The 22,167-nt window shown below is 37.5% G+C and overlaps 1 protein-coding gene across 1 annotated transcript; it reads left to right on the top strand.

The window, feature by feature from the left end:
* Window positions 1–1,072: 1,072 nt before the first annotated feature.
* mrc1a (mannose receptor, C type 1a) lies at window positions 1,073–20,088 on the top strand. The gene is made up of 30 exons (XM_047349062.1): window positions 1,073–1,212; window positions 1,295–1,696; window positions 1,924–2,097; window positions 2,769–2,924; window positions 3,007–3,120; window positions 3,201–3,341; window positions 3,433–3,612; window positions 4,306–4,463; window positions 4,537–4,653; window positions 4,729–4,844; window positions 5,009–5,157; window positions 6,209–6,408; window positions 6,510–6,625; window positions 6,725–6,806; window positions 6,900–7,044; window positions 9,616–9,654; window positions 11,537–11,700; window positions 11,832–11,896; window positions 12,026–12,126; window positions 12,208–12,347; window positions 12,496–12,598; window positions 13,674–13,843; window positions 14,344–14,449; window positions 16,641–16,873; window positions 16,968–17,130; window positions 17,206–17,358; window positions 17,632–17,748; window positions 18,202–18,360; window positions 18,440–18,472; window positions 18,555–20,088. Exons 1-30 carry the CDS (start codon window positions 1,143–1,145, stop codon window positions 18,794–18,796), a joined length of 4,308 nt encoding a protein of 1,435 aa, XP_047205018.1. The 5' UTR covers window positions 1,073–1,142; the 3' UTR covers window positions 18,797–20,088.
* The last annotated feature ends 2,079 nt before the right edge of the window (window positions 20,089–22,167 follow it).

Here is a 22,167-nt window from a genome sequence, read left to right as displayed (position 1 = left end):
AGCACGCGGTCTCAATGCACCTGCAAAGTGTGCTGTGATTCATCACAGGACCCTTTATTGTATAGCACTTCGATTAAATTCAGTTGTTTAAACATGTGGCAAAACATGTTTCTCCAACATCTCTAATATACATGACTGACCAGCAATTGTAAGATTACTGGTGTGAAAATACCATGTACATATGCACAAAACTAAATATTATCAGAGATTCTGTTTTTTTAAATAACAAGATTAAATCCTCTCTTATTCATGAGTTCACAGAACGTCTACTTCTGGACACGTTTACACTCCATCTGTGTGTTTGTCTTAAAGCAGTTTTGAGGAAGAGCAAGTGCCTTTTTTGGTGTTGTTTTTTCATTAATAATTTTTTTCTGTATTATTTTGTGGATACTACAGATGATAAAACACCCCTTTCTCACCAAGCAATATGTATTTATCTAATGCCACTGTTTTTTACTTTATTATAGGGTGGACAAAGATGTAAAGACAAGGCACTTTTTCACAGACACATAGCCAATTTACCTGTATGCATATTATTATAGCAACATTTTTGGGCAGTTTTGCAGGACAGAGTGGGACGATTTCAGCTTACTTCCCCCATCAGGAAGCAGGATTTCCTACGTGCATGCTATCTGTCTACTGACAAGAATCATGTCTATAATCAATAAAATAAAGCCTAATTTACATGTTGAGGCAAATATGCAAAGGGTTCCTATCAAAAATTTAGATCCGCAGAGCTATGCAAACTTAAAAAAGTCGTTCCTAAAAACAGGAAATTAGTTGCAAATTGTCTTGATAAATCTTTGTGGATTGATTGAATACACATTAATAGCCTTTTAATAACTTGGCATACCAAAAGGCAAAACTTTTTTCAGGACTGTTTTAACCTACTAGTCATTTTCTGGTGTAGTAGTGAAAGCCTACTTCCTCTTCTCTTTTGCCCCAAAACTTTTTGAAAACCCATGGAAGTTGCAGAAATTTGACCAAGCATGTTACCACGTGACAGGATATCCATCACTGTGATTAAGAGGACAGAGACACCATGGCTCTGTCATTGCTGCTCTCTGTCGAGTACTTCTGCACACACCAGACCCCCACTCTCATGACTGGAAAACCTTCCAAGTCTAAACCAGAAACGGAGGATGTCACCTTTGTCAACATTTGCTCTGATTCTTTGTGTCCTGCAATGCCTCTACATCCACGCTGAAATTGGTGAGTACCTCAGACACATTTGTTGATTCATTAAGTTTGAGTCAAATTCAGCTTTGAATTTATGTTGTTGTGTTGTTTGCAGACAGTGGCATTTTTCTGATCTTCAACCAGGACCACAACAAATGCATGAAGGTAGAGAGCGCCAGCTCGGTAACACTGGCTCAGTGCAATCCCCACGCCAAGGAGCAGCAGTTCCGCTGGGCCTCAGAGTTTCGCCTCCTCAGTCTCTCCCTGAAGTTGTGCCTTGGAGCCGCAGAGAAAAAAGACTGGGTAAAGGTGCTCCTTTTTGAATGTGATGAGAGTAACGATCTTCAGCACTGGCAATGTAAGAACGAGACCCTCTTTGGTTTGAAAGACCAGGACCTGTACCTAAACTGGGGCAACTTCAAAGAGAAGAATGTAATGATCTACAAGGGCTCAGGGGTATGGAGTCGCTGGAAGATATTTGGCACTCTAGGGGATCTTTGCTCAAAGGGGTTTCAAGGTAGGAGTTCTGGCTTGACAATTACCAAATCATCCAGCTTCCTAGAAAGGTTGGAAATGTTTCAGAGGATACCTGTACAATATTTATCATTTAAGGAAAAGTTGTACAGGCACAGAGTAAGAATAAAACTGCTTTCTGCAAATATTTATCATTCGATTATTTAAAAATGCCTACCTGACATACACAAAACCAAATAATTGTGATTTCTGACATGACAATATCTTCAGAGACCTTCAGCATAGGAGGCAATTCATTTGGAGCCCCCTGTCAGTTCCCATTTAAGTTCCTTGAGAAATGGTACGCTGAATGCACAAAAGACGGCCGCCCAGATGGACAGAAGTGGTGTGCCACAGAGAAGGATTACGACAAAGAGAAGAAGTGGGGGTTTTGTGCAACCAAAGGTATGTGTGAATATTACAGTTTTTTAATCACAAGGTTAACTTGCTCCTACAGTTTTCTGTGTTTATGGAGAGCTGCAATCTCTATGCACATTTTCAACTGAGAAGAAAAACATTCGACATTTATTCACCAATGTTCTTATTTTCCACTTCTTAAAAGCTTTTGCACCTCAATACAGATTTATACTTTCTTGGGCTTTACCAGGTACTTTCTGGAGCTTACTAGTAGCTTTCCTGGAACTACATACCAGGTAGTTTCCAGAATTTAACATGTACTTTCCTGCTACTTTATAAAAACATACTACCTACTTTTCTGGAACTTTTCACAGCGCACTTTCATGATCTAGGCTTGATTATGAGGTGAGTAACAGGGTACTTTCCCAGAATATATCAGGATCTTTCTCGGAACGTATGAGTGAACTTACTGGTCACTTTCCTAAAACTTATGAGGTTTTTGCTAAAACATAGGAGTTACTTTCCCAGAACTTAAATGTTACTTTTCTTCCATCTGGGTAACTAACCACTTAGTTAAAAAAGTATTTGGTAAGTAATGGAAAGTACCTGCTGAGTTCCAGGAAAACAACAAGAAAGGAAAGTACAGGCTGGATTATATACTGCTACCATGAGATGAATCAATTTTTTACTTGTTGACTTGTGTATTTCTCACAATCCAGCATCTCTTGGATGGGACACTGACCCGGTCACCGAGGTTCAGTATCAGAGGAATTCACAGGCAGCTCTGACGTGGCACCAGGCCAGAATGAGCTGCCAGCAGCAGGGAGCAGACCTCCTCAGCATCGTGGAGCTGCATGAACAATCGTACATTTCAGGTATAAAGCTAACATTATGCCTACCACCTATAATGGAATTTTGCCGGAAATCAACAACCTTCCAAATCATGTGTTGACAAAGGGTTGACAAATCATTTGGGGACGTCCCTGTGGATTGGACTGAATAGCTTAGATTTTGAGAGTGGATGGCAGTGGAGCAATGGAAACCCATTCAGATATCTAAACTGGGCCCCAGGTTAGTCATAGAATTGTATTTTACAACATATTCATTAGACACTAAAGCAAAAGAGGTTATAATTATAATGAATTCAACAGGTCATCCATCTTCAGCCCCTGGGCTAACATGTGCAACTCTAAATACTGGCAAAGCATCAAAATGGGAAAGCAGTGCCTGCAACAAAAAACTTGGTTACATTTGCCGTAAAGGAAACTCCACCAGTCTGCCTCCACCACCAAGTAAAACTTTCATAGAACATACTTCAAGATTATCCCTTTTAGTGCAATGCATTTGCATGTGTTTTCAGCTCCATTTGTGCCTAATTTATAGATAAAGGGCACAGCTTCTGCCCAAGTCACTGGGTGCCTTATGGAGGACAATGTTATTACCTGGAGAGGAGTAAGAAGATGTGGAGAGAGGCTTTGGCTGCGTGTCGCAAAGAAGGAGCAGATTTGGCCAGTGTAAACACTATAGAGGAGCAGAGCTTCATTATATCACAGTCTGGATATTGTAAGTTGAGCTTTACATTACTAAAACACTAAAGAAACTCTGTCTGAAGCAATCAGAATTAGGTGGTAAACAATACTGAAATTATCCAAAACAAGAATTCAGTGTTGGTGCTGGGCAGCAAAAAACCTCTCTATGAGCTACTATTTTTTTAACTGTTGTTGCACAGTTATGCACTAATTGGCTGTATAAAAATGAATTAATCTTTGGTTAAAGTAGCATAGGCCTATGCTGAATAGTATTGAAAAAAATCTACCCTTAAAGCTAATGTGTTGCTTTTTGTGGTGCCACGGTTATTCGGAACCATAACAATTCCTACAAAAAAACTGTAACCGAAGCATTCATTTTATTCATACTTTCCTATTTTAAGCATAAAAAACTAAACTAAAAATGTGATTTAAAGTAAAATACAAAATATGTATGCATAAGTATCTCTATAGATTTCTAGGCATGTTTGAAAAGTCTTTAGTGTTCACTGAAGAGGACTTTCTGACCTTTATAAGTTAGTAAAAGGCGGCAAGAAAATAGCTATTCACCAAAATTTGCCTATATCTACACTCAAGGAGATAGGAATTTTAAATCAAGTGGATTTGTAACAAACAATTCTGGATGAGTTAGTATAGTAATCTAAACAAAACAAAAATAGCATTGTTTTTCAAAAAGTATTCACTTCCATCTTTGTATTTCATACATTAGTACAGACAGATGTACTCTGGATTGGGTTGAATGATCAGAGTCACCAGATGTTGTTTGAATGGTCTGATCACTCCCATGTTACCTTCACCAACTGGCAGAGTGGTGAACCATCTCATGCTACTAACCACCAGGAGGACTGTGTCCTTATCAGAGGAAAGGTAACATCTATCACTGGCCTGTTGTAAAGATGTTAATGGATATCCTCTAATTGTGTCCATATTTGTTGTGCAGGATGGAAAGTGGGCAGATCACATGTGTGAAAAGACATATGGGTATATTTGTAAGAAGAAAGCTTCCACAAAACCATCTCAAGGTACCCAAGAGGAAGTCAACCCAGGATGCAAGCTTGTGAGTAATGTGCTCTGCAGTTAATAAAACCTAGAATTCATTCAGTCCAATGCATTAAGCACTTTTGTTTTGTAGGGCTCCTCTAGGTTTGGTTCCTATTGCTATGAGATTGGAAGTGAAACCAAAACTTTTGAACAGGCAACACAGGCCTGCTTAGAAGGTGGTGCTAAACTTTTGGATGTTGCTGACAGGTATGAATCATTTCTAATCTTATAAGCAATGAGATTATAGGATACAACTTAACTGTTAATTTATTTATTTTTACAAAATTATGCAGTTTAAACAAAGATACATTTTGAAAATGATGAAGCTAACACTTGCTGAAATAATCATCCACTTTTGCTTTTTCAAATAGATATGAGAATGCTTTTCTCGTCAGTTTAGTTGGACTAAGACCAGAAAAGTATTTTTGGACGGGTTTGTCCAACACAGCGGACATGAATACTTTCACATGGACAACAAGAAGAAAGGTTACCTTTACTTATTTCAATGTAGGCATGCCAGGTAAAGCCAATCTTCTTTAACTATTTAGCAGTCCACCTTTATAGTTAAAGTTTGGTTGTCCATGAGATAGTTTTTTTTTTTATTTGTTGTCTGGTGTTGTGTTATATTTGTTTTGTCAGTGTTTTACGGGCATATACTTTGTGTCAATTGGGAATTAGAAATCTGAGCCCTTTTGTTCAATATCTGTATGACTCCTCTGTATCAGATTATTAAATACTACAACATATGCAAATGACACATAATTTTGCATTTTTGTGTCACAATGTGACCAAATCCATAACAGCCACTGAGTCTATTAAATAAATGGATGGGTGGGAAATTCAGCCAACTTGATGAAAAAAAGAGTCTCAAAGTTTGAGATTAGCACTTAATTTAACCACAGATCATGCAAGAAACGTAGGTGGGGTTATATAAACCAAGACCTAAGTTACAATGGCTACTAGTTACTAAAATTGCTATAATAAAGAGTTTGTTATTAAATTAGGACACAAGTGTGTTCTTACAGTTTCAGTATGCTAGCTGATTATAGTAGTGTCTTCCTTTGCCTCACTTGATTGGCTTTGTTTTTGGATAGGATAGGTTTTTAGAAACTCTTTTTATTACTCTATATGACAATTAATTGTTTTGGGTCTAAATCAGATATGAACCCTCATTGTAGGCCCTTTCGGTCATCAAAAAGCTGTTTACTCGGTGTTTCCAGGATAAGAACTAAACAGGGGCATGCAGCAGATGAGGTGTTCAAAAATGGTTGGCTTGTTTAAAACAAGCCTGTAATCATTACTGTTTTCATTACTAACTGATGTTTTTCTTGTTGAAGGACATTTTAAATGTGAATAGTGCTATACAAATAAACTTGCCTTGCCTGGATGTTCCCTATTTAAGTTGCACATTTATTTAGTTAAGCTCCATTTGTAGTTTTCACAAAACAAATGAAAGAATTTGAACATAAACAGGCAGTCTGATGATGATGCACATGCTTATTTATACTATGTCTAAGTGTTTTTCATTGGATGGAACTATGATCACTTTTTTTTGCTGTGTTCAACAAAAGACAGAAAACAGGGGTGCGTTGCCATGAAAACTGGGACTTTTGCTGGTTTATGGGATGTTATAAGCTGTAGCAAGAAAGAGAAGTATATTTGCAAAAAACTGGCAGAGGGTGTGCTTGCGACAACAGTTTCCCCAACTACCCCTGAATTGAGCTGTGCCTCTGGTTGGAAACCTGTTGTCAAAAGGAACATCTGCATAAAAGTAAGAGAAAGAAACTTAAGCAATGTGGGAAATTGTTGTTTTCAAGGAAAATTACGGTTCTATGCTTTTTTCCCTTTTTTTTTTTTTTTTACATGAAAAAGGTTTACAATAAAATTAAGGAGAAAATGAAGACTTGGCAGGAAGCACAGGACTTCTGCAAGGCCATCGGTGGGGACCTGATGAGCATACACAATAAGAAGGACCTTGAAAATTTGAAGTATGTTAACCTGCACTAACATACAGCACATGTTGACGCTTACTATAATTGATAGTTCAAATGTTTCTCTGTAATCATGTGTTTCCTATTTTGTTGAAGTATTTATAGTTCTGATCCAGTCTGGATAGGACTAAGACTAATGGGTCCCAATAAAGGTTTTGCCTGGAGTGATGGCTCACCTGTAAGACATGCAGTGTTTACAGCAATAATACAAATAAATTCTCGCTGATCTTTTTAACTCTAATTATTCATTTGTCCAAAAACTGTGATCTAGTTCAGTTTTGAGAACTGGGGCTTTGGCGAACCAAACAACTACAATGACAATGAACACTGTGGAGAAGCTCAGGTTTCCTATATAAATCACTGGAATGATCGGAACTGTGACTCTTATAACGACTGGATCTGCCAGATACGCAAAGGTAATACCCAATGAGTTCCCAAGAGACAAGGCCAAAGCAAAGCTTTTAACTTCAACATACTGGCCACACTTTGGTTTATATCAGTCATAAATACTATATCAACGGTTCACACTTTAACAAAATGTCACAGTTGATTTTCAAGTACCAACTATATAACCTACCGGGACCTGCGAAACAGTCCTCTGCAACAAATGCAAATGATGATCACCAACCAGGCTTGCAATGGGTCCAGTTAGCCCATACATTCCCCCAGTTAGGTTCATAGTTACAATACAAGGAGAGATGTACGCTGTAGCGAGTCAACATTTTGAATGCAGCACCCTATTCAGTTCCTCAAGAGTCTCAAAGTTAAGTCCTATTAAGTCCTGCTATTTCGGGATTTTGTAAAGCATTAAATGTGGATAACATTGTCAATGTACAGGTCCTTCTCAAAATATTAGCATATTGTGATAAAGTTCATTATTTTCCATAATGTCATGATGAAAATTTAACATTCATATATTTTAGATTCATGGCACACTAACTGAAATATTTCAGGTCTTTTATTGTCTTAATACGGATGATTTTGGCATACAGCTCATGAAAACCCAAAATTCCTATCTCACAAAATTAGCATATCATTAAAAGGGTCTCTAAACGAGCTATGAACCTAATCATCTGAATCAACGAGTTAACTCTAAACACCTGCAAAAGATTCCTGAGGCCTTTAAAACTCCCAGCCTGGTTCATCACACAAAACCCCAATCATGGGTAAGACTGCTGACCTGACTGCTGTCCAGAAGGCCACTATTGACACCCTCAAGCAAGAGGGTAAGACACAGAAATACATTTCTGAACGAATAGGCTGTTCCCAGAGTGCTGTATCAAGACACCTCAGTGGGAAGGAAAAAGTGTATCAGAAAACGCTGCACAACGAGAAGAGGTGACCGGACCCTGAGGAAGATTGTGGAGAAGGGCCGATTCCAGACCTTGGGGGACCTGTGGAAGCAGTGGACTGAATCTGGAGTAGAAACATCCAGAGCCACCGTGCACAGGCGTGTGCAGGAAATGGGCTACAGGTGCCGCATTCCCCAGCTCAAGCCACTTTTGAACCAGAAACAGCGGCAGAAGCGCCTGACCTGGGCTACAGAGAAGCAGCACTGGACTGTTGCTCAGTGGTCCAAAGTACTTTTTTCGGATGAAAGCAAATTCTGCATGTCATTCGGAAATCAAGGTGCCAGAGTCTGGAGGAAGACTGGGAAGAAGGAAATGCCAAAATGCCAGAAGTCCAGTGTCAAGTACCCACAGTCAGTGATGGTCTGGGGTGCCGTGTCAGCTGCTGGTGTTGGTCCACTGTGTTTTATCAAGGGCAGGGTCAATGCAGCTAGCTATCAGGAGATTTTGGAGCACTTCATGCTTCCATCTGCTGAAAAGCTTTATGGAGATGAAGATTTCATTTTTCAGCACGACCTGGCATCTGCTCACAGTGCCAAAACCACTGGTAAATGGTTTACTGACCATGGTATCACTGTGCTCAATTGGCCTGCCAACTCTCCTGACCTGAACCCCATAGAGAATCTGTGGGATATTGTGAAGAGAACGTTGAGAGACTCAAGACCCAACACTCTGGATGAGCTAAAGGCCGCTATCGAAGCATCCTGGGCCTCCATAAGACCTCAGCAGTGCCACAGGCTGATTGCCTCCATGCCACGCTGCATTGAAGCAGTCATTTCTCCAAAGGATTCCCGACCAAGTATTGAGTGCATAACTGTACATGATTATTTGAAGGTTGACGTTTTTTGTATTAAAAACACTTTTCTTTTATTGGTCGGATGAAATATGCTAATTTTGTGAGATAGGAATTTTGGGTTTTCATGAGCTGTATGCCACAATCATCTGTATTAAGACAATAAAAGACCTTAAATATTTCAGTTAGTGTGCAATGAATCTAAAATATATGAATGTTTAATTTTCATCATGACATTATGGAAAATAATTAACTTTATAACAATATGCTAATATTTTGAGAAGGACCTGTATGTCCATGTGAGAACCGATCTCAGTTGTATCTAGCGTTTTTGAGAGGCAAACATGCTTGGAATGATGGAAAACATCTGTAAGGAATAGATTCATAACATTTCTAAAAATGAAGATGATCATTATTAGGTTCACCCGTTTACTTCATAATCAGCATCCATGATGGCACCAACCATGGCTTGTGAACCTTCAGAGTAATATTTTGACTCAAACGTGTAAGACTGAACCCCTTGCAGATGCAACGCTTTGTTTGTCTAAGTTATTTTATTCTGATAAATAATCTGTCAGACTTGATAAAAGAGCATCAGAGTTCATGTCAGATTCCATCCAATGTCATTCCTCCAAAATGGTGTTTTTGCTAAATCTAACACCGCAACCATGCTTCCTTCCCTACAATCAGGTGATATTTACAATGCTAAAACAATACATATTTTAGATGAATTTTTTAAAATGTTGCATTTTAGTGAAATCCCGCACTGAAAATTCATAGTTTAATAACCTCTGAACATTTAAAATGTATGCTTACTGTTATTAATACTATTATTGTATTTTCAGGTGTGACTCCCAAACCAGAGCCAGCCTTAGTAGTTGAAGGTAGGTTTCAACATCATGACAACATTTCATCAATCAGGACCAATTTCCAAGACCAAAAAAAAAAACTTGAAAAAAACAAGAATAAGGCAAAACTTAAAGGGTAGAGCAACAGGAAACCAAGCTTCACATATCAGTTTGATGAAATTAAGCATATCACAAATGCAAAAGTGAAAAATCCAAACATAACATCATTGGTTACAAATCTGTCTTTCATTGAAATAAATACTTACCAAACTGCAATGAGCAAACATTGAAACCTAAATATGAGATCAAATTGTAGTAGCATTGGAAATCTTAACTGAAATGTTACAGCTGCTATGGGATGCACTAGGAAATCACTGTGATATAGTACATTGTGCAGAGGCTAGAACAGACCAGCGGCCAAGGTAACAGTACAGTGTACTAAAAGTACCATAATTCTCAATGATCTGAGCTGAAAAGCAAGCTAACACCAACATTAGCATTTACCAGCTGGGGAAAACACCAGCACAATCAGCTAAATATTGGGATTTTTAAGGCTTGTTGAAAATTCAAAGTAAGGACATCTTAGTATTAAGTGTAAAGAGGCTTATATCCTCCTTAGCCTGAGCTGCAAGATTTATAGGACACTGTGCACTAAACAACAAATAAAAGCAGAGGTCTCAAATGTGAATCCTCAAGGGCCAGCAAATGACCTCACGGACTGATTTAGGTACTTCAGACCAGTGACACATCTAAAGTCCTATACATACTCTGCAAGAACAAGATGACATCATTCTGTTCTTGCAGCCCTTGTTTGGTAGCTCTGCAGCTTGTTCTCGATACATATTCTAGAAAAAAGTTTTTTCTTGTGTAGTGTCCGACAAGTGTTGTGTCAGAAAGTGGTTCTGGTTAGCCTGCTGACATATACTGCAGTGTAAGGGACCTGTAAGGTGATCCCAACTGTTCCGCACTTGAGATCTTGTTCTGTATAAAAACCATAGCAATATTCTTTTTCTTGAGACCTTGAGCAAGAAAATATGTACAGGCCTTAAAGGTTGCAGAATGCAACCCCTTGAAGACTAGAGGTTGAGACCCCTATATAAACATGTCAAATGTACATTGTGAATTTTAATTCAAGTTTTTACACAAATACGACAATCCCTTCACCTACTTGCCATTACGTGTTTTTCCAGTTTTGGTCTTTACATACACAACATTTTGAACTGATGCATCAAACCGTACCCATCAGATGGATGTTTTGTAGCTGCTTTGAAAACTGATGATGCCAAAATATTTTTTTATAATCTTATCATGGTCTACTGTAAGGAAATATGGTTGTGTGACTTTGTAAAATAATGTCCACCAGTAAGGGTTATTTTGGTTTCATCAAGGGTCATTTTCAACAAGACTCAATTAGTCATGGGGATCAGAACCACATACCGAATGATCTGCTTTTGTTAGGTAAATAGGTATGAAGTGTTTGTTTACAGTTACAAAAAGCAAGCAATGATGTGGAAACACCTGTGTATGAATGAGAGTTTGAACTGGCAAAGTGGAGAACTGATCTGGAGCTGAAATCCACAACTTCTTGTCTGATTTGAGATATTTAATGCCATTTGTTTGCTATTATTCATTTTCACATGTTGAAGAATGTCATAAAGATATGTCAGTCTGTATAAAAAAAAACTGAGAGGGTAAAATCAGATTTTTGTCATGACATTCAGTGTAAAAAAGACAGTCGTTAAATGTGACATGAGTTCAGCCAAAACAGCAAAAATCTGGCCACCTTGCACCTCACATTTGAACATGCATTCCTTGCTGGCCTCTATTTATGTGAACTAAGACTAAAACAGACTTTGAAACAAGCTGAAGACACAAGCTAATATTGTGGACCCTTAAAGGCTGTTTGTTCTCTTTGCAGTGTTGAACACCACAGAAGATGGGTGGCTCATTTACAATGACAGTCATTATTACATAAACAACGACAATTTACCGATGGAAGCTGCGAGAGATTACTGTAAGACGAACTTTGGTGATCTTGCAGACATAACAGCTGAAAGTGAGCGAAAGTTCCTCTGGAAACAGGTGAGAAATACATTTTATTGCTAAACGGGGGAGGTCAAAATAACCACAATGCTGCATCTATTTAAACAACCCAATCTTCTGCTACAAGTTTTGATTTATGTAAAGTCTCTCTTATGTTTCTGTTCACACAGATAGCAAGGGGGACAAACTCACAATACTACATTGGCATGACTGTGAACTTGGATCAATCCTTTAGGTAAATACAAATATTGAACAAGAGCAATTTGATGGAGAGTAGAATAATTTGATGGCTACAGCATTTCTCAGTAGATTCAATTTAGTCTTTCTATAAAATATTATAAAATATAAAATCTCCTGTTTTTAGCTGGCTAGATGGAACACCAGTAACTTACACTGCATGGGAAAACAATGAGCCAAACTTTGCAAACAATGATGAACATTGTGTAACAATATACAGCAGCATGGGTAAGTATGATTCAGCTAAACTGGTTTGGTACTTTGAATACTTACTGTTGTCATTTAGCTTTGTAAATTCTGTACATGTAGGTTATTGGAATGATATTAACTGTGGTCTTGAGCTACCTTCTATTTGTAAAAGAAGTGGCAGTTTTATTAATACAACAATAGCACCAACCAGCCCTCCCAAAGGTGGATGTGCACCTGAGTGGATCGCCTTTAAAGGAAAGGTAATTACTACTGTGGAATGAAACAAAAAATCGAACGTTTTACACATATCTCAAGACTCATAACTGAAGTTTTTTGATAAATTGTGTTTATATGCTCTGAAAATGTTGAAAATGACACCTGCAAATGAATTATGTCTTGTAAACTCAGTGCTACAAATTCGTTGGGGAAAAGATGACCTGGCAGAATGCTAGAACTCACTGCCAACAACAGGGAGGAAATCTGGTTTCCATTGCCAATGAGAAAGAGCAAGGTCAGTACCTACACTGTCCCATAAGCACTTCTATTTGTTTTTATTTTTACGCCGGATTCACAGAGTAGATAGCACTTAGTGCAGATATACAAACATGCATATCTGCATGCACTAAGCTTTGTGTCGTTGTGTTTTATTGTTGTTTATGGTGTGTTTATCTTTTGTTTTACCTTGTACTGTTTTTTGTTCAATTAATCAAAGGTTTTGGTCAGCGGCTGCATGTTAGAAGTGAACGTATGGACTGGTAGGCTACAAATGAATTGCCCATTGGGATTAAAAAAGTTGATTGAATCTGAATTAAGTCCAGCAAATTACTACAGATTGTCTATGTAGATATATCATATTAACTAGTGATTATACTCTAATAAATAATTAGGTGACCAATTATCTTGTTAATTTTACTTAATAAATGTTTTTTGTTTCTATTGCTTTTTTGGCCTGTGCGATCACTCCCTGCCCCCTCCTTCTCCTTAGTCAAAACCATGGAACGCTCACCCCCATTCGCCCCTATTGTTGTTCTTTACAGAGCTAATTTATAGGAGCTCTGTTTATCTGTTGGAACATCTGACAATGTTTGTAAAAAGCAACAACATGATTTATACAACATTTGTAAAATGCGTTTGCTTAGTAGATGCATTTGTAAGATTATTAGACACACCTCTTTAGAAGAGAGGATAAATTCTGGCCTGACAATTGTCAATTAAGCAGATCACGTTTTTTCTTGTCCTGAAACAAATTGCCACCAGCTTTCAGCATATGGCATTTTTTTATCTGCCATATGCAATTAGCATAGTGCAAACACTTCTGGTCTTTGAAAATGCTGCACTATTTGCTGTGCTCACTTAAATATGGGTAAGCGTTCCCATAAAAACATGCATAGTCTTTTTTTTTTTAGGTGGCAAACCAAGTAAGCATAGAGAGAAACTGTCTGCTATTTAAGCACTATTTTAGCTTCTGCTTTTGTGTTTAGTTTTAGAATTAAAATCTCAAAATTGTCTCTTGAATTTGACTGACAGCCTTTTGAGTTTTTCACTTGCATTTTAGTGCTTAAGAATTTCTGGTTTTTCCTTTCCAGTTTTCCTAACAACTCAGTTGCTGAGCCAAAATGATGATCTGTGGATCGGCATGAATGACGTCAACTGGGAAATGCATTTTGTGTGGACAGATGGTAAAGCCATTTCATTTACCAACTGGGCCAAAGGGCATCCCACATCATCACCTGATGGACGCTATTTTCGGGATGAGGTTTTTACAACTTTATTGAAGTGCTAGCCTCTCATATGCAAGCAATTTATTAGAAGTTGTAATTACTTTGTACAGTGTTCTTTAATTTATAAAGTTTTTAAATATGTAATTAGTCCATTGCTGTCTGTCGTATGCTCTTTGAGGCGACACTAAATTTTTATCATCATAGTTTTTGTTATTTAAACAGTGAAACTCAGAATCTAGACTTCTTGTTCAAGTATTTTTCACTGGCACAGTCTTGATTAAACAAGTCCTTAATCATCACAGCTATGAAATATAAATAGTAGCAGTAACAATTATACACCAATACAGATATGAATATTAATGGTTAACTGCACATACAGATTGTGTTTCATACATTATGTGTCTTTTTATTAAAGCTGTTATATAGTGATTAGAACTTTTTATTCTTTAGCTTAAATAAATAAATAATACATCAAAATAGATTATGAAGCATTTGAAAATATAAGGCAACTTATGTAATGTTTTCTTCCTGACAGGAGTTTGACTGTGTGATCATGGTCGCCAGCACCCTTAAAATAAAAGGACAGTGGAAGGTGGAGGACTGTGGTGCAAAACGTAGCTTTGTCTGTAAAAAAAATGTTGGTAAGTAATGTATGGTCTTACCAAGGAAAAATAAAAATAGAATGAGTTAAAATAAAATAACACAAAATGTTTAAAAAAACATCCCTACATCTGAAAATCTGGCTTTATTAAAAAATATGTTCAAATTATGGTTTTTCAGTATTCAGTATCAATGGCTTTAAGTAAACGTAAGCATTAAAAGAGAAGCCAGTTAAAAATATTTTATCATTAAATTAAGGGGAAAACAATATGACCCAGTATTATTGTACTTCAATTACATATGCAAATGTGGCTATAAGTAAATGCTGTTCCAGCATTACCTTGCTACACATCTGCAGTACATGCCGTCTGGTCTCCAATGAGGCTTGAGTGGCTCTCACACGACGTCATTTCAACACATTCTCTGATTTCCAATTTTCTTGTGTTCATCAGTATTTCACCACTGAGGGCACTTCTTGACTTTGTATAGAGCACACAGATCAAAATGGTCAGGCGATTATTAAAAATGGGAAAAAAGCGAGACAGTGAGGTCACAACAAAAATAAGTTACACTGTCCTGACATAGGTGGTTCTTCAGTTACACACATATATAATAGACATAACAGGACTTGATTTTTCAGTTTGCTACATTTCTATACATTTATGCCAACATGTAATACATTTTTAATATGTAACATAAATGGCAACATAACAAACACTGTGACAACCGAAATAAACAAAATCCCTTTCTTAATGTGGAAATAATGCTGCAGTGAAAAAGGTGTTTCTGCAGACTTTAATGAGTTAATGCTTCTGTCTTTTCGCCCCCATTCAAAAAATTCTTCAAGTAATAACTTATATGTCTTCTGGCCATCTTGAGCATTTGCCAGTTCATCTTTTACAAGAACTAGTTTTAAACTCATTTTAGTCTTGTGAAAATGAATACATTTGTGTTCACAGTTCAATATCATACACATGAACTAAGTTCACAGCTCCAACATGAACTAATTCTCATTTTACCTATAGCTTATGTTCATTTCTATTTCTCCTATTATATAAACAGCTGCTCTCATTTATGTGTTTCAGTCCCTGTGTCATCAAAAAGCAAAATTATCACTGAAAAGGATCCGTTGACACATTGTTTTTTGTAAATGTGGTTACGTTTAACCCTTCTATTAGGATTAGGTGAGCTCAGACAGAATCTGACCTAAGTTTATTGTTTTACCCTTTAAATTGTTCTACTACACTCATAAACACAGTAATACTGAAAAACTGGGAAATACTGAAAAGAGATGTCTTGAAAAAAGAGACTTCAGTACTACTTCACAGCCTTTCAGCTTTCTACAGCTGTAATATCAAAACAAATAGATGTGTAATATATAATTCAGTTTCAATTCAATTCAGTTTTATTTATATAGCGCCAATTCACAACACAAGTCATCTCAATGCACTTCACAAAGGATATATATTTATATATCTATGTATATGAACATTTTTAAAGTGAAGCCTAAGGCTTTATAGCAAGTTTACAGATTCCAGGTCCTATCAAAAACCGTACACACAACACCTGAGTGTGCTCCCCATTTGCACAAACTGTCTTTTAACAACATTAGGCTCTCAACTTAATTGAAAATGTTGCAACTCTTTCTGCATGAAATATCAAAAGTTTGTTTACTGAAAATGTTACTGTAAATCTTACTTTCACGCCCAAACAGAGCACCATTAACTGGCGTCATGGTAATTCTTTCATTTTCTAAGTTCTCAAAAAAGTAAGAGCGAGTTTATGGTCAACACAGGCTTTCTCTTTGTGATTTCTGAATGGACGTAGACCGCAAGTAAGGTACCAATCGAGTTAGAAACAGATCCCTAACCATCAATTTATGAAAGGAATTATCAATTTTGCATCTTTAGGATGTATTGTAAGGATGATAGAAGGTCTGCGTGACCAATTTGCTTCAGGATTTAAGGTGAAAACAGATATAAAAACACACCTGAGTCTCTAAATTTACAACATTAATACAAACTAAAAGGGTTATGCTGAAGTACGACGTCAGCCATGGGAGATTTCCTCTGCAGCAGTAACAGTTGAAGTCCTTGACTGTCATAGGCAGTTTATGAAGTGCTTCATCTTTGTGGATAATAGTATTTTGCAAATGAGGTGAAATAAATAGGCAACACCAGGACTTCCAAAATAAATTTGTCAATAACTGCCTCATGTGTCTTGTTTGCCCAGATTCCCAGATTGTGGTCCCACCTACCACTGTTTCACCAAAAACCTTTCACAAGGCTGGCAATGACTCCTATAAACTGGTGGCTCAGAAGATGAGATGGGATGAGGCTCGGAGACAATGCCAGGCAGACGACGCAGATCTGGCCAGTATCCTGAACCCTGTGGTCCAGGCTTTCATCACTTTGCACATTTCCACAAACAAAGAGCCAGTTTGGATCGGCCTCAACAGCAATGTGGTAAACTTGCTTTTAAATATTTCCACTTGAAGTATAATTTTAAAATAATACTTCAAGACCTGCAACAACAATTGTCAATCACATTTTTTTCCAGACTGGGGGTCGCTTTAAGTGGGTTGACAACTGGTTTCTCTCTTACACTAACTGGGGCAAGAATGAGCCGAAAAACAATGGCTGTGTGTATATAGATGTCGACCACACATGGAAGACAACGCAATGCTCTAATACCTACCATTCCATCTGCAAAAGCTCAACAGGTAAGCTAATCTTGATGTTACCTTTACAGCCATTTATGGTTAAGACTAGAATGACAGGCCTTGCCTCTTTTTCAGACTTAGCACCGACTGAGCCGCCACAACTTCCTGGCATCTGTCCAAAGTCAAAGAAGCAAGGAAGCTGGATACCCTTTAGGGGTCACTGCTATTCCTTCCTAAGCTCAGTGGTGCACAACTGGGCCCATGCCTCTGTTGAATGTCTGAAAATGGGTTAGTTGTGAAAACTATACAGGTCCTTCTCAAAATATTAGCATATTGTGATAAAGTTCATTATTTTCCATAATGTCATGATGAAAATTTAACATTCATATATTTCAGTTAGTGTGCAATGAATCTAAAATATATGAATGTTAAATTTTCATCATGACATTATGGAAAATAATGAACTTTATCACAATATGCTAATATTTTGAGAAGGACCTGTACACACATTTCTTTATCTCTATTGATTAATTCTTGTAACATGTATTTGGGGTTTTTTAGGGGCTTCTCTAGCGAGTATCCAGGACCCTGTTGAGGGGGCATTCATACATAAGAATCTTGAACTCTTGCAGGATGAGGCAAAAAGTTTCTGGATTGGTCTCTATAAGTCCCATGATGGTGAGCATACACAAGCTAATTTCAGACTTGTTTGATTTTGAAAAACGTAATATTCCGCTGCTAATTACTTATGTTTATTTACAAAACATCAAATTCAGACTTTAGGTTTAAATTTTCACTTTTCCCAAAATGGAGAATGAGTTGTAATTTCTGATCATTTTACATTTCAGAGCTGTGCTAATATGCACATTTTTTTCTTTTTCTGTGTAAATTGTTCAATTCAGAAATTAATGTTGAGTTCAGGATCCAGTTCAGGGTGTTAATGGTTTGAGGCAAGAGTCTTACTGGTGTGGCACCATCATACCTGTCTAAACTTTAGCACTCTTAAACGCCACTATGTATAGAGTTGGTTTAAGTCAACACACTGTTAAAAAAAACTCACTGTGGAAGTTGTACTTCACTGCCCCCTGGTCATGCAGCTTTGTTAATCTGAGTACTGTTACTCTGTTTCAGATGAGTGGCTGTGGATCGATAACAGCGTTATAGACTATGCCAACTGGAAAACAGGAATGCCAAATTCAGACTCATGTGTGAACATCGATTCTGATAGCGGAAAGTGGAGCACAATCAGCTGCAGCAGATACAGGTCTTACATCTGTAAAACACCTAAAGGTGAGTTATATCCACAATTTTTTAAATTGCCAACTGACATATTGGGCACTTACACTGAGTTCTTGTTATATTTCTGCAGTTATTCCACCTACAGCAAAGCCTCCATTTGTTGGTAAGTAAATGGAACCATTTTTTCCATGACCTTTTTTAAATTAATGTAGCTTATTGGATAAATTTCTGATTCTCTTTGGCAGTTCAAACCGTTAAAGAAGCTTCATCACATGGGTCTGCTGGTATCACGGTCGCTATTGTGCTGATTGTGATAGCCATAATCGGACTTGCCACCTTCCTCCTTTTCCGCAAACGGATATGGTTACCCATGCCCACCCTGGGGGAGTCCACCTTTGACAACAAGTTATATTTCAACAATCCAAATCGAGGGTCGTTGGACACTAAAGGCCTGGTGGTCAACATAGAGCAGAATGAACAAGCATAAAGAGACACCATTACTAATCACCACATTAACAAATGATGACTAAATTATTTGTATGAGAAAAATGGCTGAACGACTTTGATTACACTAATTAAAACATCATAATACTAGCAATCAAACTCTAATGAGTTTGGTGTTCACATTTACAAATTCAATATTGCCAAACGTTTGAAGTAACCCTTCCAAGACACATAGCTGTTAGTATTAGTATAAAGTAGAAACAACTGGGAACAACAACTCAGCCACAAAGTGGTAGGCTACAAAAAATCATAACGATTGCTGAGGCGCATTGTGGTCAACAATGTTTTGCAGAGTCAATAGCAACAGACCTCCAAACAAGAGTTCAAGAGCATTGTGTAACATGCTTCCTGGACTGGGTTTCCAATGCCAACCAACTGCATCCAAGCCTTGCATCACTAGGTGCGATGCAAGGTGGAAACTAGAATCTAGAGCAGTGGAGACATGTTCTCTTAAGTTATAAATTGTGCACCTCTGGTTGCCAATTTTATGGAAGAGTCTGGGTTTTGCAGTTACAATGTGAACGACACTTGAAAGACTGCATTTAGTCAAGTTTAAAGATTGCTGCAGAGGGGAATATGGTAAAAGGCTGTTTTCCAGATGTGGACTCAGTCCCTTGGTTCCAGTGAGAGCAACTCTCAATGCTTTGGCATACCAAGATTTCTGGGACAATTTTATCCTCCCAAACTTTGTGGAAAAGTTTTGGAGATGGACCCTTCCTGTTCCAAAATGACTCCACACCAGTGCAAAAAGAAAGGGCCATAAAGACATGGATGAGCTAGCTTTGTGTGGAAGAACTTGATTTGCTTCCACAGAGTCCTGACCTCAGTCCGATAGAACAGCTTTGGGATAATTTAGAGCAGAGACTGTGAGCTAGGATTTCTTGTCCAACGTCAGTGTCTGACCTCACAAATGTGCTTATTAATAAACACATTCTTAACCCTTTTGGAAAGCCTTCCCATTAAATGATTAAAATTGTTATAGCTTTAAAGGGTGTGCTAAGCTTATATTAAACAAAGTGGGTTAAGAATGGGATGTCAGTCAATTAATATATGTTTGAAGGCAAGTTAACCAATACTTTTGGCAATATAGTGTATGTATCAGTTTAATGTGTACAGATGTTGGTGACAAATCAGTGTAACTTTGAATATTTGCATGTATCTCAAGATCAACAGATCTTCAGCTGTGATGCTTGTTAATATTTGCTACAGACCATTCAGCACTCCTTATACCATTGTAAATAGAGATTGAATAAATGAAAGAAATGATTAAAGTGACCTTCTTTTTCATTTTTTTCAAATCTCCCCTCATCTAAAACTTCCCTTTTTTCAATGATATTGGAATTTTAAAACAACATTGTTAAATTTAAGCGACCAAATAGTGTTGGAAGAAAATGAATTAAGTTGCGTTGAAGTAAAGTGACCACTTCGCATAGGAGTGAAATGATTGCAGAGCCTAGCTAATTTATTTTAATCAAACAAATTTCAGGGCGCAGCAGTGGTGTAGGGGCATAACACACGACCCATATTTGACTCCTGAGCCAGGTGACCTTAGCTGCATGTCTTTCCCCTCTCTCCACCCCTTTCCTGTCAGCTTACTGTTGAAAAAATTAGAACAATAAAGGCTGCTGGAAAAAAAGCTTTTAAATCCTTTTGTAACAACACAAAATACTTGTGTTCACTTAACACACATAATTGGTTTTAAACTATCACAACAATGGAGATTGCTGCCAAAGCAAAAGGTTTGAGTGCAACCAACGTCTACTATTGAATTAGGTAAATCCAAATGCATTTATTTTGCAGTGTTGGATAATGTTATTCAAGCTTATTTGTACACCAATCATTTAACAGTCTACAACTGAGGTTAATCTTTCTATCAAAGATTAGAGTAAGTATAAAATCAAATACCACTTAAGGTGAAAAAAGAAGTAAATACAATGAGCCCAATAGTCTTTTTTTTCTTTGAAGGGTTTGTAAAAGTGGGATATGACCTGGATATATTTCAGTGGGAGCAATAATAGTAGTTGTTTTAGTTTTGTCAAATAGCCAGTCCATCGCCCTGCAATGGACTGGCAACTTGTCCAGGATGTACCCTGCCTCTCGCCCATAGACTGCTGGAGATAGGCACCAGCTCCCCCGCAACCCACTATGGAATAAGCGGTAGAAAATGAATGACTGACTGACTGGCTATTTGAAAGAGCTTCAGTTTATTGTTTACTTCACATTCTTATCCTTTCAACTATAAAGTTACGATAACCTACTGGTACCACTGTTGTCAGTAGATTACAATAATTACCAGTCTGCAGTAGTTTACTGGCACCACTGTTGACTGTAAGGTACTCTAAATACTATAATGCATTAAAGAAAAAGAAAAATGACATAATTGCTTCGTTACTGTAACCACTACCCTTTTTCCACCCACATGGTTTGGAGCCCATTCTGGTAGCCATCATGGCTTTGAATTAGTCAACCAAGTGGCAGCCACTCCACATATTCAGGCATCTCAACGTCGCATGGTTGTTGTTGACAGATGGCTAGTATGACCATTTCAGAAATCTACTGAGATTTTTGCACATTACCATCTCTCAGGTTTACAGAGAATGTTCTGAAAAAACAGAAAGCATCCAGTAAGTCACATGGAGGTGACTCAAAAGTGTACAGGCTGATGTCAGAGGTTATTAGAGGAATCAAGACTGCCTACTGCCTGTCGCTGGTAAGACACCGAATACTGATATGTATTACAAAGAAAATGCAAAGAGGGGATTTTAATAAGTTTCTCCAGGATTGTTAAATGAGGTAAATAATAATCAATAACAACAAAGTGTGGTAGATTGTAAAACTAAAATCAGATCTTCTTCAAACATTAACGCAGATCTGATTTAGGCTATAAATTGTATTATCAGTGGTTCAGTCACTTCAACCATAATCTACTGACCTAAATGTCACAAATGAAGTTGTGCCCTGATTTAAAGCTCTTACAGCTAATTTTCAGGAGCTGAGTCAACTCCTTTCCCTCTAAGATATCTATCTAAGACGGCTTTACCAACAACACCAACGCTCAAATATTCTTCTAAAACAAACTTACTGTTGATCCAACAAGGACAACCTGTTGTCAGATATACACAGAACTGGTTAGAGCAGCTGTAAAGAACAGAGCAAGGTCTGGCAGTCTGATATATCAAGTGTCAGTGTTGTTTTTCAGGATTTGTTTTTCAAAGAAATGATTTTATCTTGCTGTTGCTGGGCTGATTCGACCTGTAGGGTATTCCACGGGGGAGGATCATAGAAAGCATGGTGTATATTGCTCTGTATTTCTGATCTACAATGAGTCACAGATCATGAAAAAGTAAGAAAGGA

This window comes from Girardinichthys multiradiatus, chromosome 21 (assembly GCF_021462225.1).
Source record: "Girardinichthys multiradiatus isolate DD_20200921_A chromosome 21, DD_fGirMul_XY1, whole genome shotgun sequence".
NCBI lineage: Eukaryota > Metazoa > Chordata > Actinopteri > Cyprinodontiformes > Goodeidae > Girardinichthys > Girardinichthys multiradiatus.
This window is presented reverse-complemented; position numbering and strand designations above follow the sequence as displayed.

Excerpts from the sequence above, each read along its gene's own strand:
- mrc1a (XM_047349062.1), top strand. The coding sequence starts at position 1,143 with ATGTCACCTTTGTCAACATTTGCTCTGATTCTTTGTGTCCTGCAATGC. Across the intron at positions 6,409-6,509 it reads AAAGGAACATCTGCATAAAA|GTTTACAATAAAATTAAGGA; the intron begins GTAAGAGAAAGA and ends TACATGAAAAAG. Across the intron at positions 12,599-13,673 it reads TGCCAATGAGAAAGAGCAAG|TTTTCCTAACAACTCAGTTG; the intron begins GTCAGTACCTAC and ends TTTCCTTTCCAG.